At 49.5% G+C, this 20,710-nt stretch overlaps 1 protein-coding gene across 1 annotated transcript; it reads left to right on the top strand.

Annotated features, from left to right (window-relative positions):
* The first annotated feature begins 16,760 nt into the window (after positions 1-16,760).
* Positions 16,761-18,803, top strand: LOC125516394 (putative membrane-associated kinase regulator 1). Its single transcript, XM_048681864.2, has one exon. The coding sequence runs from the start codon at positions 16,948-16,950 to the stop codon at positions 18,091-18,093; it is 1,146 nt and encodes a 381-aa protein (XP_048537821.1). The 5' UTR covers positions 16,761-16,947; the 3' UTR covers positions 18,094-18,803.
* Positions 18,804-20,710: the final 1,907 nt, after the last annotated feature.

Below are 20,710 nucleotides of genomic sequence, written 5' to 3'. Positions count from 1 at the left end.
TTTCCCCCATTGCAACGTATTGGCACTTAACTATATGTTTATATGTTTAGTTTTGCATATTAGATATCAGAACTCATGGCTCAATAATGCTTTGGAAATGCCGATTGACAAAGTCATTGATGTAACTATGATGGACTGGACTAGAAACCCATCGAGTTTTACGCAATCAGAAGAGATGCATACAGATATATTTTTTGTATATATGTTGCACATCGACAAGGCTCTTGGGGCAATGTCGTTGGAAGGGGCCAAAAATTCACCGACTTTGATACAACAAATATTGGTATATGTATATGCAATCAATGCTCATGAGAAAGATACTAGAGCGTTGAAGCCTTCTTGAGAAGGCAACACACTCGAGATCGAGAGAGAGTGAGGGAGGGAGAGGGGGGAGAGATCGAGGGGGTGATGGAGGGAGAGGGAGGGAGAGGGGGGGGGGGAAGGAGAGACAGATCTTGCAGGTATACATTGGTAGGACAACCATGTTATCAAATATAAATCGGATTTGGTGGTAACTCACCAATGTGTTTATAGTCAATCTATCAGATGTGTTGTAGAAATGTTCTTCGATAAATATGGTTTTAACTCTTGATATTTTATTATGGTTGTAAATTTATCCTTCTGCATGTCATTCCAAGGAACATTTTTAGTTGCGAGAAGTAGGAAATGTAAAATAAGAGAACATTTTAACGGTAAAAAAGAAGTCGTCAAAGTAGCCCGTAGCAACGCATGGGCATTCTATTAGTTATTACTAGCAGTACAGAACAGAAGCAACCATGGCTAAACCATTACAAGATATGAAATAAACACGTACGACTAAGACACTAAGTTGACTTGTTCTTCAGTTCCCAACATTTGGTCTAGGCGGAGCGAGGCCGTTCGGAGTGAAGACGGGCAGCATAGGCAATGGAGATCCGATGCAAATTAAGAATGAAACGTTGATCGGTATATGACAATATGCTTTTCTTTCTGCTCTACATTTTCAAAAACTCTGAACGAAGCTGGTGCACATTGGTTCTGGGTTGGTATATTTCCTTATGTAGCCTTTGTTCAGGTAAATCAGACAAAGATGGGGACTATAGGTGGCCTCTCTTTTTACCCATCACTATTATTGTTAATGAGTCTAACAATGAACTGACTACATCTCCATCTTTTTACCTTTGTTACCAGAGAGATTCTCAAAGGTACAAAATATTACGTCTGCACTTTAAGTCTCCCATTTTGATTGCCGTGATTTGCAATTTGTGTGTGGGGGCAGTAGTAAGCTCTCGTGCAGTTACGTTGTTGCTAGGTGCTACATTCTCCTGTGATTGTTCAAGCGAAGGTTCTCGAAAACAGCATAGCCATTTATGTTGCTTCTATTAGGTGTGGCTGACAAAGACGGGGGTGATTTGGGCACGTGAAAGTCCTTAAATCGAGACAAATCCTACGTTGGAACCATCTCGATGTTCTTCGCCAGCTTCGTCGCATCGAGACTGTGTATATAATATTGGATCTTGAAGCCCCAAGTCATTTTCTGTTCCCATGATTTTTTAGCAAATGCAGAAAACATTGTCGATTATATTATATGTATATTGTTGGGTAGTAGTTTTTTCCACTAGATCTGAATATTAGGAAGGATATATCTTGTAGCTGGTCAAATTCAGAATCATGTCGTGATTTCTTAAGGGCCTAATGATTGTTGTTGTTTTTTCCTTTCAAAAATTAAAACTCCTAGGTGATTATCGTAACTATCATAATTGTACAAGCAAGATTATAAGAATAACTAAGCAACTATTTCTTCAGATTAAGTACAGAGTTTAGGGTGGTTTTTTTTTTGCAGATTTATACTGACTATTTTTTAGAAGATTTATAGTGCCTAATTTGAATCAACAAGGACAATGATATTGCAAGGCTTGAAATTTTAGACTCACTGTCTATGCCAAGCTGGAAAATTGACATGTCATGATTATATATGCAACCAGTAAAATTTTTTTTGAAATGCCAGTGACAACGCATCCGTTACATGTTTTAAGATCTTCGGCGTGAAATTTTCATACTAACTAATATATATTGTTTGTGCAAGATGGGTATGAGTTAAGGAAGCGGTTTTTATTATACTACTTGCTAAAACATCATGGGAATAAAGCTAAAGGCAACTTTCCTGATATTGTGAAAGAATTTCTTAAGCGCATCATCTAGGTATTTATAATTTTATAATAGATGTTTAGTTGGAACATCGCTCAATTTGTTACATGAACATGTCGTTAATCTTTCTTTTTGTTATCAATTTACATTGCAAAAAATGGACTTCAATTATTCAATAATTGTGTTTCTGTTATATTGTTTGTACATGTGAAATTTAACATGCAAGTCTTACAAACTATTTCAAGAGCCCGTGGCAACGCACGGGCACTCTACTAGTCCTAGTAGGATTCCACCTCCCATATGGAACAGGAAAAGAGGAAGGGGAAAGGAGAAGGAAGGAAGGGGGCGCCCCCCTTCCCTAGTCCAATTCGAACCAGACCAAGGGGAGGGGTGCGGCCACCCTTGAGGCCCTTTTCCTTCTTTCCCGTATGGCCCAATAAGGCCCAATACGTATTGCCGTAACTCTTCGGTACTCCGAAAAATACCCGAATCTCTCGGAACCTTCCCGATGTCCGAAAATAGTCGTCCAATGTATCGATCTTTACGTCTCGACCATTTCGAGACTCCTCGTCATGTCCCCGATCTCATCCGGGACTTCGAACTTCTTCGGTACATCAAAACTCATAAACTCATAATATAACTGTCATCGAAACCTTAAGCGTGCGAACCCTACGGGTTCGAGAACAATGTAGACATGACCGAGACACGTCTCCGGTCAATAACCAATAGCGGAACCTGAATGCTCATATTGGCTCCCACATATTCTATGAAGATCTTTATCGGTCAGACCGCATAACAACATACGTTGTTCCCTTTGTCATCGGTATGTTACTTGCCCGAGATTCGATCGTCGGTATCTCAATACCTAGTTCAATCTCGTTACCGGCAAGTCTCTTTACTCGTTCTGTAATACATCACCTTGCAACTAACTTATTAGTTGCATTGCTTGCAAGGCTTAAGTGATGTGCATTACCGAGAGGGCCCAGAGATACCTCTCCGACAATCGGAGTGACAAATCCTAATCTCGAAATACGCCAACCCAACATGTACCTTTGGAGACACCTGTAGAGTACCTTTATAATCACCCAGTTACGTTGTGACGTTTGGTAGCACACAAAGTGTTCCTCCGGTAAACGGGAGTTGCATAATCTCATAGTCATAGGAACATGTATAAGTCATGAAGAAAGCAATAGCAACAAACTAAACGATCAAGTGCTAAGCTAACGAAATGGGTCAAGTCAATCACATCATTCTCCTAATGATGTGATCCTGTTAATCAAATGACAACTCATGTCTATGGTTAGGAAACTTAACCATATTCGATCAACGAGCTAGTCAAGTAGAGGCATACTAGTGGCACTATGTTTGTCTATGTATTCACACATGTATTATGTTTCCGGTTAATACAATTCTAGCATGAATAATAAACATTTATCATGATATAAGGAAATAAATAATAACTTTATTATTGCCTCTAGGGCATATTTCCTTCATTATTTAGGCCCGGTTTATACCACAAAGACCGAATACCTTAGGGAGTGTTCGGCGTCGCGAGTTTGGCCCTATATGCATCAGCTCCGAATCATTGTCTTTGGTCAAATGTTGGGTTTGCCCAGCTCCTGTGTTTTGGTGCCTTACGTTCCGCTTTACCGGCTAAGGTAGCACCAGGAGAACTACTGCGATTGTGCCCTGGTTCATCCGGACGAGCACCTCAGTAGAGAAAGCCAAAAACTGACTGTCATGATATAGCGTGAGACTGGTCAACCACTCGATGACCTGTTGGAATGTTAGAATTCATCCGCCTTAACGAAGGGCCGTTTTCTGGCCAGGCATGTACGCACCCGGGATTAGGAGAGTGCGGAGCCACCAGGGGCTATCTAGTAGCCCCACTGTCAAACTCCTATGGCTAAGTGAAAGTGCTAAAGCATTATAGTCCGGTTGCCTCGCTCGCTCCGCTATCACCTCCTTAATAGGACCAAAATGTTGGGTTAAGTGTGAACGCGTGTTTTTTGCGAGCACCTCCGCATTATATGCGTGGGGGTTGAAGCCGACGGCTGCAATCTTTCAGGTTATACACATGTATACATAAACGGACGCCCAGGAGGCATCATATTACTTTCAGGAAAAAGTATAAAAATAGCCTTATAAAATTTATAAAAGCATTTCGCTTAGAATGAGATTACATATCACTCAAACATAATATCTTTTGAGCACTGGATCTCTATCAAACGAGCACCCTCAAGAACTTCTTCAAAATAGTGCTCAGCAGCCATTCGACCTATGGCCGAATCCCGCGCTGCAACAGTGGTAGCATCCATCTCCGCCCAGTATGCTTTAACACGGGCAAAGGCCATCCATGAGCCCTCTATGCACGCCGACCTCTTCATCGCATTAATGCGCGGCACCACGTCAAGGAACTGCTGCACCAAGCTGAAATAGCTGTTCGGTTTTGGCCTTTCCGGCCACAGTTGATCCACAACAGACCTCATGGCGAGTCCGGACAACCTATTTAGTTCGGCCCATTCGGCTAATTGGTCAGTCAATGAAAGTGGACGCTCAGGAGAATGGAATTGTCTCCAAAACAGCTGGTCTACTTCACGGTCCGTCTGACCCTGGAAGTACTTGGCCGCATCGGCAGCGCTCGCCGCCAAATCCGTATACACATCCTCCGAACTCCACAGCCGATCCAGAGGGGCATACCGTGGATCTCCGAACTTCCTCCGCAACGTAAAGGATTTCCCAGCTACAATATTCCCGGCTTCCCGCAGCTCCTCCTTCTTTGCCCTCATAGCAGAGCGGAGGTCTTTTTTCGTCGCAGCAGCCTTCTCAAGGTCTGATGCCTTCGCTTGGTTTTCCTTTTCAAGAACCCGACAACGGTCGGCGACGGCTTTTAATTCTATGGCCATCTTGGCCATCTTGTCTCGGCTCTCGCCATGTGCGGCCTTCTCGGCTTGCAACTCTTCGGCCGCCTTCAAAGCAGTCGCATTACCCAACCTCGCTTGTTCCTTGGCTCGGGCAAGTTCTGCCTGCAAGGCTTCAATAGTGGCAGCTCCATCTGCAGTCACAACATATTAAAGATACTGGCATCATGCTGCTCTTCCTATGTGGCGTTTACCAGATAGTGACACTTACCCTGTGCCTCGTCAAGCCTTTTGTTAACAAGCTCGATGTCGGCGTCTGCCGCATCCAACTGTCGTTCTAAATGGGCAAACTCGCTAGTCTGGCTAGCCACGGGAGCTTCCATCACCTGCACATAGAGGCAGTATGGTTATTACATGGGAATATGATCCTCTGTTCGTCGTCGTTTCTGACGACAACCAGAGTCTCAGGGGCTACTATCTACACAGGGCACACCTAACATGTGCAGGACTATCATACATTCTTTTACATACCTCAAAGCCTGTCAGTAGACTCATAAAAGCTTCATGCAATCCTCTTTCGGCGGACGAGATTCTCTCCATCACCATATTCATCAGCACACGGTGTTCATCTGAGATGGCCGCTCGCCCCACCAACTCCCTCAGAACATCCGATCGCACGCCAGACGGTGCCGAACTCTTTTGTCCGCTCTCTTCGGGAGCCGGACACTGGGAGCTTCGGGGCTCAATGGGATTATCTTCTGGCCTCACCGGACTCGGAGAGGCCCTCCGCGACGACACTTCGAGGTTGCCCGTTTCCGGAGCGGAGGAGTCCGGAGGAGGCGTTTCGCTCTCCATCATCTCTGGAAGAAGATCCCTCGAAGACGAGCTCATTTGAGAGGGGCTAAGGCCCGAACTGCAAAGATATATGCGGTGGTTATTTTCTCAGAAGAAAAAGATGGCATACCTATACTATTAAAGTATTTCGGGTCACTTACGACTCACTGGAGAATTGATCCCCCGCGGACTTTGTGCGGCAAAAGCACCCCCCAAGGTAGGACCCTCTGTGGGAGACTTCTTCTCCCGTTTGGAAGCTCGGGTTCCGAATCCCCGGGCGCAGTCCTTTTCCTCCTCCGGTCGTCTTCCTTCATGGAGATGCTCGCTCCCTCGGTTAGAATGGGTAGCGTTGGGGCCCCGTGTCCGCCCGTATTATCCTCCCCAGTATCTTCCTTCAAGGGCTCCGGGCAAGGTGCGACTTAGAGCATCTTTTCCAATACCGGATTGTCCAAACCCTCAGGGAGGGGGGCCGAACACCGAATCAACTTCGCCTTTGTTAGCCAGTCCTGGTCAAAAAGCGAACTCTCAGAAATAACTTCGTAACAAATGAGAGATAGTATGTTCGGCCGGAAGATTCCTTACCTGTTCGGCGGCGCGGTTACTGCTCAGGCCCACGTCCTCGGTGATTTTCGGACACTCTACCTGAGGTCCGAAGAATGACTTGTACATCTCCTCGTGCGTCAGGCCGAGGAAATTTTGAATGACACGCGGTCCCTCGGGATTGAACTCCCACAAGCGAAGGGGCCGGCGTTTGCAAGGCTGGACTTGACGAACCAGCATAACTTGTATTACCGCAACCAAACTAAAATCTCCATTGAAGAGATCTCGAATGCGACTTTGCAGTATAGGCACATCCTTGGCTGGACCCCAGCTCAGACCTCTGCTGATCCATGACATCAGTTGTGGTGGAGGGCCCGAGCGGAAAACAGGGGCGGCCGCCCACTTGGCACTTCTAGGAGCCGTGATGTAGAACCACTCCTGTTGCCACAATTCAGACACCTCTGGAATGGAACCTTTGGGCCACGGAGCTCCCGTCATCTTGCATATTGAGGCACCTCCACACGCTGCATGTTACCCCTCGATCATCTTCGGCTTTACTTCAAAGGTCTTGAGCCACCGGCCAAAGTGAGGGGTAACCCGGAGGAAGACCTCACACATGACAATAAATGTCGTGATATGAAGAAAGGAGTCCGGAGCTAGATCATGGAAATCTAGCCCGTAATAAAACATCAAACCCCTGACGAAAGGATCTAGAGCAAGGCCTAGACCTCGGAGGAAGTGGGAGACGAACACGACGTTCTCGTTGGGTTCGGGGGAGGGGACGGCCTGCCCTCGGGCAGGCAGCCGATGCAAAACCTCGGCGGTCAGATATCTGGCCTCCCTCAACTTTTTGATGTCTTCTTCTGTGACGGAGGAAGGCACCCATCGGCCTTGAAGACTAGATACAGACATGATTGAAGGTTCGGAGCACCTGACCTGAACTTTGGGTGTTTGAGCTTGAGGTGGGGGAAGGATTCAATTGAGCACGAGAGGGAAAAAATAAAGGCCTTGCCCCTTTATAAAGAGGGTGAATATCAAGCGTCCTCTCCGTGGCCGTTTGGACTTGCCTATAGTCTAGGAGTCCTACAAGCGGTTGGGTTACCCACGCCCGTATTGATGAGAATCCCGGAATAAGGGGGCACGATCTCTGCTTCGACGAGACGTGCCAAGGAAACCGCCTCGCATGACATGCTGAGGTGGGACAATAAAACGATTCGAATAAAGGCTTGGCCGTGGTGCGATGTCACACTACGGAATACGTCAGCAGATTAGATTTGTGTAAATATTATTCTCTCTATGGCAATATGTAGAAACTTATTTTGCAGAGCCGGACACTATCTTTGTGTTCAAAATCTTCTATGAAGTACTTGGAGCAGGAACCCGCCTTGCAATGCCGAAAACAATCTGCGCGTCGGACTCGTCGTCATTGAAGCCTGGTTCAGGGGCTACTGAGGGAGTCCTGGATTAGGGGGTGTCCGGATGGCCGGACTATACCTTCAGCCGGACTCCTGGACTATGAAGATACAAGATTGAAGACTTCGTTCAGTGTCCGGAAGGGACTTTCCTTGGCGTGGAAGGCAAAGCTTGGCGATACGGATATGTAGATCTCCTACCATTGTAACCGAATTTGTGTAACCCTAACCCTCTCTGGTGTCTATATAAACCGGAGGGTTTTAGTCCGTAGGACAACATACAGAACAACAATCATACCATAGGCTAGCTGCTAGGGTTTAGCCTCTCCGATCTCGTGGTAGATCTACTCTTGTACTACCCATATCATCAATATTAATCAAGCAGGACGTAGGGTTTTACCTCCATCGAGAGGGCCCGAACCTGGGTAAAACTTCGTGTCCCTTGCCTCATGTTACCATCCAGCCTAGACGCACAGTTCGGGACCCCCTACCCGAGATCCGCCGGTTTTGACACCGACAGCGTGCATTCACCATTCGATGGAAAAACTTGGTGTTGGCGTCTCCCTCCTTTAAGTTTGAGGTCCTAGAGCATTTCTTTCTCCTCGCCCGCTCAAGGACCGCAAGACTGACCACTCTTCTCTTTAGCTTTGCCCTCAAGTCTTTCTCCTCAGGCGAGAGCTCCCGGTCTTCTTGGGCGACGTCAAGGCGGGGTATCACCAAGAGGACCGCATGCAAGTGAAGCTTCGCCTTCGAGAAAAGTTTTCGACTCCACTCCGCTAGCCTGACACTAACTTTTTTCATCTTGTGGAAGAGTCGCAGGTACCGCTCCACATGAGGGCACACCTCGCTCCAAGCCTTGTCCACCACCTCCTGGAAGCCCGGCATGGATGTCCAAAAATTCTCAAACTTGAAGCAACGCGGTCTCCTTGGTCCACTATCATCCGCGAGAAGGAGAGGGCAGTGGTCCGAAAGCGAAGTGGAGAGAGCATGCAGCACATGGGTGCCGAAGGCAAGATCCCAATCCGCATTGCAGAAAAAAGAATTGAGCTTGCAAAGGATGGGGTTGTCTGGCTCGTTGCTCCAAGTGAAACGACGATTTTGCAGGTGTATCTTGCTGAGTTCGCATGCATGGAGGGTGTTACGGAACCGGTTGATACGGCCATGGTTGATGTTCCGCTTATTCTTGTCGCGCGCGCATTGTATTTGGTTGAAGTCACCCTGAGCGAGCCATTTGGTCCCTGGAGGTGGCTTTTGAGCCAGGAGCTCCGCGAAGAAGGCGTTTTTGCAAGAAGAGGCAGTAGGGCCATAGACCTCCTTGATCTTGAAGGAGACCCCAGATTCGCGGATGAGGACTGTGGCTGATAGGCAATACACCAAGAGCACAATATCAGACACAACTACAACGTCGTCATCCCAAAGCAGCAGGATGCCGCCCCTAGTGCCCAGTGCCGGCCGGTGGGCGAAGATTTTGAGCCTGGACCCTCCCAGGAAGGAAGCCGTAAACTGGTCCAACACCTCAAGTTTGGTCTCCTGTAAGCAAGCCAAATGACACGAAGTTGCAGCGATAGTCTCGTGAACAGTGGCCCGTCGGTTTGGGAAGTTTAATCCCCTTACATTCCAACTAAGAAAGTTAATTGGTTGTCCTAACATGATAAACTAGGGACCCTGACAACACAACAAACGAACACAACCTAGGTGCTGGATTGCACCTCCTCCTCATGGTCCAGCGCTACTGCGCCCCCATGGCTAATGAGGGCCCCTCCACCGCAGCAACATGCGCGTCGTCGATCTTGAACAGGCCACAGAGAGCAGTCATGACATTCTCGGGCAGCCGATCCTTGAACTGGCGCTCAAATTGGTCGAGAGCCCGGGCGGTGACGTCTTCGTCGTTGCGGATGATGCCAATCGTGCGGCAGACCAGCCCCTGCGCTTCCTTTGCCATGGAAGTGGCGAAGCCCACCTTGCGCGCCTGAACGCGAGCACTGGTACGACGAAGCGAGAATCCTCCACCCTGGGACGTGATAGCAACCCGAACCAGCGTTTTGCGTCTCCTAGTTGGTGCCTTGACCGGGGAAGACTGAGGAGTCGGAAGTAGAGCCCGTTCCCGCTCCCAGAAAAGGGCCTCCATTGGCGTGGGCACCGCTGCCACCCCGCCAGCAGCGAGCGGGGTTCTAAGAGGGTCCTGCCTTGGAAGATTGGTGGAGTTGGCGATAGTGAGAACCCAGCAGCGCGCGGCAACGACGGTGTTGGGAGCGACAGCCGCAGAGGAGAGCACAAATCAGCCACCAACACACTAGCCCCCTCCACCCTAACCTCCACTATCGCGCCCCTCGCAGCAGAGCGGGCATCAGCGCGCCTTGAACTTGACGAGGACGGCAGCACCGACGTAGGGGACAGCGGGGGAGAAGCCTGTGGCGTCAGGTTGTCGTTGGAGCGGTTCCGTTCGGAGCGTGGCGAGGGGCGACGGACGCGGGAACGGCCACGCACAGGCGGAGGCACCGCAGCGTCCACAATCGGCATGCCCTCAGTCGCCCGCACCAAGGCGTTGCTGGCAGCACCTGAGCCGGCCAGGAGCGCCGGCGACGGCTCCGACACACCTTGCCTGCGCCTCCCGTCTCGCCCATCGTGCTGATCCCCATGGCGATCATCACGGCGGCGCTGCTCATCGCGCCGCCCTCCATCTTCTCTCCTGTTGCCATCCGCTCGGGATCTGCTCCAGAAGATCCTGCCCGCCGAGGACAGGTCGCGGTCACCCTGCCTGCCGCGGTGGTCGTCGTGGTCCTCATGATCATCATCACACTGCTGGCCCCGCCCTCGGGCAGCAAGGGAGCTGTGGCTCTCCCTCGGCTGCCGCTCGCCGTCGATGACGCCCTTGGTCCAGTCGAAGGGGTGGCGCTGGGCGTTCCTCGGGATGGTTGCCGGCGGCGTCCAGGCTGAAGTCCTCGATCAGCTCAAGGTGGATCAGCACCCTGTCCTCCAGCCCTTCCATCCCCGGCCCAGCGGGGGTGGCACCGCCGATAGGCTGTTGGCTAGGCCTGTCGACGATGGTGGACCACATCACCTTGGGGATGGCCAACGGATTGGTAGTCCAGGCCCACAGGCTCACCATCGAGGCGTCCTCCTTCTGCAAAGTAACGATGTCGAAGTAGTGTAGAATGGTGTTCTCGCCCAGGATCTTGGCGATCTCCTCCTCTCCTTAAGCGTGCATGGGAACATTCTCCAAGCAGAGATGGACGTGGTAGTGCATCTTGGTGACCTTGGAGTGGGCGTTGGCACGCCACTTGGTGGCATGGATGTCGAGGTTGCGGTGCGGGAAGCGGCCCCTGGAGGTGAGCCCGTTGCGGTGGTGGGGGTGCTGGAAGGTTACCAGGAAGTCCTACGGGAAGAACGGGACGAAGTTGAAGTAGCCCCTGGCGATGTTGGTCTCTGCCTCGATGGTGCGCGCAATTTCCTCCTCGTTGACCTGCGACCGGTTCCCCCCAGCCAGATCAGGGCCACGTTGGAGGCGAGAAGGGCCGCCTGCAGCTCCATTGCCGAGGTGGAGAGGAGCACCACGTGCCCCTCGCTCGGACGAGAGGCCGCGTCACCAAGGCGTGGCATCGCGCCTCGGTTGGCCGGGAGCGGCGGGGAGGGGGGCTGGCGGGAGGACGGCGGCCAGATTGGTGGGCGCAGAAGCTGGAAGTGGGGGGACGACGGGCGCAGGGGCCGACAGAGGAGACCGGACAGAGGGATTATGACGAAGCGGCTGCTGCTGGAGCCTGAGCGAGCACCCGCGAGCAAAGTGGCCCTGCCGGTCACAGTAATTGCAGCGCACCGGGTCTCTACACTCCCAGGCGAAGTGGCCGGTGCCCCGGCAGTTGAAACAGAGTAAGTCACCCCTTCTCTTGAATGCACGCGGCGGAGGTCGCTGGCGATTGAATGCATCTTGTGACCGAAGCGTCGGGCGCCTTGAATGCAGGGGAGGGATGGCCGGTGAGGAGCGCCACCAAAACGGAGGCCTCACCACCTACCACTCCGCGGCAAGGCGACCCGGTGGAGAGGGGGCGCGCCGCCCAACATCAGCACGCGGCGGAGAGAGACTTGAAGGCACCCATCCCGGATTCGCGGACGGAGTGAATGCCTCGCCCACCGCGCGGTGGGAGGCCGCCAGCTAGGCCGCACCCCGCGCCGCATCAGCGGCCTGGCACCAGAATGCAGGCGGCGTCTCAGGCACGAAGGACAGCTGGCGCGGCTGGCCAAGCAGGCAAACCCAGATCTGGACCGGATCCAGCCCAACCCAGGCGCGGCGGGGGCGAATCGAACCCCGGTGGCAGCAGCAGCGAGTCACCCGAGCCACCAGCGGACGGAGAAGCGGGGGGCAGCGGGCGGAGGACGGCGGTGGCGGTGGTTGCGGGCGCCGGAGCGGCGAGTCACAGGAGCGTAGGTGCCATTCTTGGAAGTGCTTTGGCCCAAATTTTATTCGGCTTTTGAACTAGGTACTTGTGCCATATAACAAGCTGACGTGATGATCCCAAGCGTCAGGCTAAATGTGGCACTCTCCCTTGCCAGCTGGGTCATGCATTTCGTAATTACTCTCTCTGTTTCTAAATATAATTTTTTTAAGAAATTTCACTATATGCTACATACTCCAAAATAAGTGAACTCATGCTCTAAAATGAGTACACAACAAAATGAGTGCACTTATGCTCTAAAAGGAGATATATATATATATATATATATATATATATATATATATATATATATATATATATATATATATATATATGTAGTCTTTATAATGGAATCTCTAAAAAGACTGTTATTTAAGAATCGAAGGGAGTATGTGTCAGGCATGGCAGCGGCTAAGTGATGGTGCTGCTGAGTGTAAATCAGAGGTCCAACGTCTGATGCTATAGTTAGGGTTAGTGGTTAGAGACTATCACAAGCTAGTGGCCACCACGTCAATGCTAAAATATGGTTCAAAGTGGAATAAAATATGTGATTAAGAATGCAAAAGCTACGAAGACTCAATAACTGTTATCCACAATGTCAATGTCAAGCCGTCCGGCTTCGATAGGGGAGGTCGACAGCGGCGCGTGGCGGCTCATTCTAACAGAAGTAGTGGTCGTTTGGTGGTGCAGAGTCCTCGATGTAATTTTGATTATGTTTGGTGTGCTTTGACTTCTCCTAAACCTTTATAGTAGATTTGAGTCCTTTTCACAAAAAAGAATGCACCAAAAAGTAACTTTGGTTAATATGCCATTATGTAAAAAAAATGTGGTTCAAAATGGAATTTCTTATCTTCCAGAAAAATTGGGTTGGTCTTTTGATGGACTCTTGGTTCACAAGATTTCCAAAAAAAGAAAGAAGAAACTTAGAAGACAGTGAGAACAATTGTATCACAAGGCATGCACATTATAATTTTAAGTTTGAAATTTATAAGCTCTAATTTCTATTAATACAACACAAGGATCACCGCGTCATTTGTAACAACAAAAGCAACATAACAAAGCAAACAAACTTTCGGGAATAACCAAAGCACGCACGACCCTCGCCATTGAAGAGTTACATGGCCATAGAGAAGGGCCAACGACAAGGAATAAAAGGCAGTTTCTCATAGCATCATCATTGAAAACAATAACAATCAATGAACGGGTCTTTGGCAGGCGAGACACAATCAATGGATGGGTACTGTCAATGAGGATATATCGGGAGCTGCGACTTTGATTAGCGGCAGGAGTTCGGAGCGTACAACAATTATGTGAGTAGTTGCGTAGCGTTGGAGTGGGAGTGTCAATTGGCATGGCCGTCTTGTGGTGAGAGCCGGGAAACTTTTCTTATAACTAATTCCTTCTTCTGTAAAGTTTAGGTACGCTCTAAAAAACAATAACAACGTAAAATCAGGCCCGTAACTGAAGCGACAAGACAGACTCCAACAATCCCCCCTTTTCTTGAGCTTTCACCCATCGGTAAGCTAAAGCACTCCAGGACACCACCCAGCTCGAAGAGCTTTCCTCCCAATTTAGCCGCTCTTATTTTGTGTGCCATGCACTCATAATTGACCAGAAATTCAACCAATAACCGACTATACGAATCAGGACAAAAAGGATCAGAGATCCTTTTCACTCAAAACAAGCATCGTTGTCTAGAAATCAGGCTTTTATTTTGCTTTCCAAAACTAGGCAGCCATGTGCTAGATAACTCGTGCATATTGTTTGGCACACTGCTGAAATTGAAAAGCACATCTCAAAATTCTCCGTATCAATCAAGCCATTGAAAACAAGAGAGGCGATTAATGGCACGCAGGTGCGGGGACACTGACCCCATTTTTCTTTTAGCTTTCAATTTTGGATCTTTTATATCTTTTGAACCAACAATCTTATTTATATTTCATTTGCGTATTTGTGTGACTTGTGACGAGGGCTTTAAAATCACACCACTCCTAAATAAATTTTGACAAGTTTTAAAAAATTCACCTAGTTTCAACGGTTCAAACTTGATACAAATGAATGAAAAAAATCACCAAGTTTCATAAACTAAATCTTAAAACTTGGTGTGTCCTTGTGCGAAAACCAACGAATTTGCAATCGCGAAGCAATCGTGCAGACATGCACGACTGGATAGGTATGCGCCCCCGCACCCCCTGTGAATTTCTCGACGAAACAACCTAAGAACAAGGTATTAATAGTTACATCCTTGCCACGAGAAATAAAGTTCATTTCCTTCTCATCAGCTCTGAAGCAAATTTTCTTTTGCCAGAATATTATTCCTTAGTATTCGCCAAAGAAAAAAGTATAGTTCTTAGAGGAATCTTAACTAAGGGAAATCTATGGAATTAAGGATGACCTCCTTCTACAAAGATCTCACAATGAGTTTTCCGGTGAGCATTTAGAGTTCATTTAATGGAATCCCATGTGTCAGTAATAATAGTATGAAACTTGGTGACATTATCGCGTTAAACCAAATATCTTCACACGTGGTTCTTGTACATAATCCCACCTATTTGTGAGAACATAACCATAGAAATCCCTTTTGTGAAACAAATACTATATAATTTTGGATACGATTGGTTTAAAGGTTTACTGCCAATCCAACAATCTTCCTAAAATCTGGCATTCCCCGTATATCCATTTTGTTTCTTACGGCATGTGTAAAAGATATTTGTAACTTCGACCAGACCCAAACTGTGAGTCCCCAAGTTTGTGTCTGACACGAGAGCAAAATTGTTTTTCACTTCATATATAATTAAGCAAGAAGTTATTACAATCGTTTATTAAAGAATTCACCACGCAGGGCGGAACATTGTTAACATTTTTTTCCAGCATAACAGTTTCGTTGTGGCCCCCACCCCACCCTGTTTATTATCAAGACTCCGAAATCCTTTGGCTAACAATACCTATTCATAAAACATAATGTCAACTAGTCTTGATTGCCACGCAGTTGTTGGTCTAAAGAAATCGAGTCTTTTCCTCCCTCTTGCTCTAAAGAAATCAAGGCAGGAGGACATCATGGAGAATACTCCCTCCGTTTTAAGCTTAAGCACGACTGTACGTGAACCAATCTTCATTAAGCTTAAAGCTTGCTTCCTTCATTTCTAAATATAAGTCCTTTAAAGATTTCAATACGGTCTGCACACGGAGCAAAATGAATGGATCTACACTCCAAGATATATGTCTGCGTATACATTCATGTGTAGTTTTTATTAAAATCTTTAAAAAAACGTATGTTTAGGGACCAAGGAGTAGATGACAAAGTTAGCTCTGGACCAAACATCTTTCTCCGTTTTCTCCTAGCAATGAATGCATCGAACATACTGTAGTTCAATGTCAGAGCAACAGAAATATCAAAGCATGCATGCACGCGTGCATGCTCCTGCTGCTTGCGTGTCACCGGTGGATGGCACGGTGCGGCGTACCCATCCAGCCCCTGGGCTGTGGGCACGCAAGCAACACCCGTCCAAAGCGTACGACGCGTCGACAGCGGCTTGTCACTTGCACGGTGCGCCGATGATCGATGTGGCCAGCCACATCATCCACCTATTGGCCCGGTCCAATGCACGCTACGTCGCTAGAGTACGTTTTTCTCCTCTAGATTTTGTACGCATCGGCTTCGCATTACACCCAATCATTCAATAAGCGAGCCATCAAGCGGATTATGATTCTTGGCAATGATGATGCGCGTAGAAGCACACCACGGTAGACGCAAGACAAGAACGGCAGCAACGGCGAGCCAATCTGATCTGCATGGAGATCATCATACAGCGGCCGGGAGGGAGGTGAGACGTGGCTACAGCGGCGGGTCAAGGGGACATGCAACATGCACGGCGGCCCCCCTCTCCCACGTGTTGCTCTGCACCACCGGAGACGGAAATGAGGGTAAACCGAGAAAGTAAAAAAAAACAAGCTTGGGTTTCTATGGTATGTTGAACTGAAATTCACCCGTTTTAAGACCTTATAAGTGACTGCCTAACCGTTTGACCGGTACAGCGTAAACATGTGAAATGAAACAATACTCTGGTACAGGCGAACAGCGTAAGAATACAACTTTAAATTCCTGTAGGGCAGGACATAGTAGGAGTGTACAAATCTGCCCGAGCAGGGAAAAGATGCACTGCATGATACACCGTTTAAATCACGAGCTATCACTGTGTGAGCCACCTCAACTTTCAACCCACGTAGTACAGTAGACCAAATTAATCATGAATGGTACTACACAGAAGCTTTAACAGGATTTCAGATGAAACGGCCCAGTTACAGTGAGGATTTGAGAAAACAGTCCCGTGTTCCAAACACTGGTCGAAACGTATATGCTTTACTGCCAGAGTTTCAGCAGAAACAGCTCAGTTTCAGTTCAGCCGAGCAATCAATCCAGCGTTGCAAGCAGTGCTCCAGAAGCCCATTTTTTATGGCGGTCGATCGAACGGCTGGCGAGGGCATCCCGCCACGTGACTGACGGTGCACACTGCATAGTAGGCATCTTTCTCGTCTCAGACACGAGGCCGCGCGCGGCTCCCAACCCAATCAATCATAAAGTCGTCAGTCTCGTAAAAGTTTTCACCTTTCTTCCTCCGATCTTCCCATCCCATCCAACCTCGCTCTGCTCTGCCCACCGCCCCCACCTCCCACTCCTCTCCTGCCTCCTCCCGCGCCCGCCATGAACGAACCCGCGGCGTAGGACCGTGAACCGAACCAACCATGGGCCGCGCGAGGGCCAGGGACGCCGGCCACGGCGGCGCCAAGTCGTTCCCGTCGCCGGCCTCGTCCTCGGCGTCGTCGTCCGAGTTCGAGTTCACGGTGACGCAGTCGCCGGGGGCCAAGCAGCGGTCGGCGGCGCAGCTGTGCCCCGCCGACGACCTCTTCTACAAGGGCCAGCTGCTGCCGCTGCACCTGTCGCCGCGCATCTCCATGGTGCGCACGCTGCTGCTCGCGTCGGCCTCCACCTCCTCCGCCTCCGCCTCCGACTCCACCTCCGCCTCCAACTCCTCCCGCGACTCCAACGGCAGCACCTCCTCCTCCTTCTCCACCGACTGCGCCGCGCTGCTGCTCCCGGACTCCGCGCCCTCCTCCTCCCGCCCCAGCTCCGCCGCCGACGACGACCGCCACCTCAACCTGCTCCGGGGGACCGCCTCCTACGCCGGGCTCCCGCCGGCCAAGCGCACCGGCAAGCAGTACCTCTCCTCCTTCGCCACCCGCTTCTCCTCCGTCTTCCTCCACCGCGGCGGCGCGCCGGCCGCCAAGAAGCCGTCCAACAAGTCGCTCGCCAAGGAGGTGATCAAGAAGTACGCCAAGAAGGTGAAGCCCCTGTACGAGAAGCTGTCCCAGATCCCCAAGAACCAGAACAACCAGCCTCAGCCGCAGCCTCCGGCGCAGCAGCAGCAGCAGTGTTTCAAGAAGCCGTTCAGCTTCTCGATCCGGAAGAAGCGGGGCGACGAAGACCACGCTGCCGCGTCCGCGGCGGCGGCAGCGGCGGAGGTGAGCACCGGCAAGTACGCGCACTCAAACTCGTTCTCCGGGAACCTCCGGTTCCCGCGTCAGAAGCGGTGCGCGGCGAGCTGCCCGTCGTCGATGCGGTCGTCGCCGAACCACTCCGGGATGCTCTCCTTCGGCGGAGCGGGCGGCGTGGGCTTCCCTGACGTGCCGGCCGCGGCGGCGGCGGCCATGACAAGCAGCATTGGCATGCGGCCCGTGTCGCTGTCGGCGGCGTCGTCGTCGTCGATGGAGGAGCTCCAGAGCGCCATCGAGGGCGCCATCGCGCACTGCAAGAACACGATGGGCGGCGTCGTGTCCCTGTGCCCGCGCAAGGTGCCGGCGGCGGCGGCCGGCGAGATCAGCGCGTTCTGAGCGCGCGCGGGTGCATGCATGCACGCACGCACTAGGATTCGTGCGGGGAGCTGAGTAAGGCTGATTAATCAGTGGTATCCATCCATGTGTTAATTTTTGTTGGTTTAATTAGCTTCGTGTCCTTTGGGCAAGACTTTAAGGCGATGTTAGTAAATAAGGGTAGTTCGAAGGGGTAAAGTGAGACTCTAATCCTGCCTTTGGACGTCTTTTCTCCCGGAGTGTGAAATTTGCATCGGCGTCCTCCAAATATTGCGTCAATAATCCGAATACGTCAAACCCATCTAAGAAGCGTAAAAGTTGCAGGAAATGTTATAAGATAGGCTGGTTGTATTTCAGTGAAAATATCATAGAGAGTCTTAATTTGGGTATTTCACTGAAAATATCATCTTCTGGAGTAGTAGCATTTATATTGGCAGTGATATTTTTGCTTGAAAGGAGGGAAATTTGCCGAATGAAATCCATAGATTTATGAAGTTAAATTTGTGATGGAGGTGCGGATGCAAATACCTCATGCTCCGGAGAAGAGGTGTGCAGAATCCTTTGTTAACTAGACCGGGATATACTACCCTTCCAAGAAAAAGGTTAGGAGTGGGATTTTGGTCTAATGCTGTGGCCGTCTCAGCTAGTGGTGTCAAATTTTGTTTTGTAATGCTGTCCCAAGACAAGTGTTTATTCAGCTAATCCTAATATAGTTTGGCTCCTGTACTTGAGATTTGGTGTATGATTAGTAGTGTTGCTTCACAAGAACATTGCTATGATCTTTGTTCCCCCTCTTTCCATGTGTTCATTTCTTGTAAATTTTCGCATCATTGCTTACAAAGTTGTACTACTACTACAAGCTGACAAAGTGACAATGGGCCATTGGTAATGAATCATAAGCACTTTCCATCAGCTCTAAGGCTGCCCGTAATGAAGCAACTAGTATTAAATTCTTGGCAACCCTACATTAGGCCGTTGTAGCTTCCCGTGGGAGATGGGTTTTGCTGGAGCAGCGGTGGATCTCTTCTCTCGTAGCAGGCGGCACAAGAAGTTAAAAGTGGTTGCAACGATCGCCTCGCTAGATCTGGCCCTCCACGTATGTCCTTGCACATGTGCGGGCTGGTTAAAGTCAGATCTTAGCTTGGGCTTAGACACGGCATGTTTGACTGTCTCTGTTCAAGCCAAGATAGATGGGTACTCCCTCTTTTTTATCCATTTTGATGACAAGTATTTTCGGACGGAGGGAGTAGATAGATAGGTGAGGAATCTTTGGAGGGGTCATTCAACAACCGGGACGACGACACATGATTAACTTTCCTGCCTACGCTTGCCGTCCTCTCATCATATATTCTACTACTGCTTAATAAACTAGCGCAAATTGGCTAGACAGGTTAAGCCACAGTAGACAAAGTTACTCTACTGTAGTGGTAGTACATGAAAGATTAGGAAGAAATATACAAGTCCTTGTGGTGATGGTTATGGTAGGGTCTGATGTTACTGTGAAGAAATTACAGAGCCCATGTTGCTGTGGGCAGTGAGAGGCAGAGAGATTCTCTTCCTGCTGTTGCGTGTGGAGACGCCGTTGCCGAGGCGAGGTGGCCGCCACATGCGGGCAGCTGGCTGGGCTGGCCGTCGTGCCCGAGGCCGTAGAGTGAATAGGCAGTAGATGCACGTTGATGTTCGGACAGTACCTCTAGGGTTGAGAAGGACGCGTCAACATTCATTGCAAGTTGCGGCGAAAGGAGCCACTGAAATTCGCCGCGCAAGGAAACTCGACTCGCACAAATTTCTTCCAAACTTAACTCCGGCAGTCGTACTACTAGTACTAGCCGCCTGTCCAAAAATTCGTAACCGATCGCCAAGAATTGATGAACTAGCATTGATGCCGATCGCCAAGAATTGACGACTTGAACGATTATGTTGTTTTTCTATAATTCCACGTTCCGTGGCCGGCAACCGGATTTCAACGGTACTAGCGATGCGCGTAGACATTCTGTGAACGCTTGTTAGAGCACCCGATCCGGCTGGGGGCGGGCTCGCTCGCTGATTCAACGCGTCGGTGCACCCAAGTCGCGTTTCTAACTTTTAACCAGAGATGATGAAGTAGCTGTCACTCAGACTCAGGACTCAGGACTCGCGTCATCGACAGAGAATAAGGCCAACTCCACCCCGCAACCCCAAACGGATGTCCGTTTTGTCCTGTTTCTGTTCCTTTGAGTAGGGATTTGGGATCGTGTCCGGGCCTGTCCTGGGATGCGGTGGCCGTGCGCCCAGCGCGCTGCCGCATCCTTTTGCCCCATCATGTTCGTCAGGGTCAAAAAATGCCCAAATTTGCATTAAAACTAGTTTCGAACCCAATTTTTTGTCTGAAAATTAAAATAGTTTTACAACCTAATTGAAATTGTCTTTAATAAAATAGTTTTACAACCAAATCGAAATTGTCTTGACTGAACATAAAATGGACAAATACATCTATTGGTTGCCATGTGATCCCACACGTGCTCAACCAAGTCATTTTGAAAATTCACATGAGTGTGCCAATCACGCATCTCACGGTGGAATTGGGCAAACTGTTCAAATGTGGCCGGGTCTTGATGCAGGGGCTCAATATTTTCACCTTGATAATCAAATCCTTGGT

Source organism: Triticum urartu, chromosome 1A, assembly GCF_056163025.1.
Source record: "Triticum urartu cultivar PI428250 chromosome 1A, HENAU_Tu73, whole genome shotgun sequence".
Taxonomy (NCBI): domain Eukaryota; kingdom Viridiplantae; phylum Streptophyta; class Magnoliopsida; order Poales; family Poaceae; genus Triticum; species Triticum urartu.
This window is presented reverse-complemented; position numbering and strand designations above follow the sequence as displayed.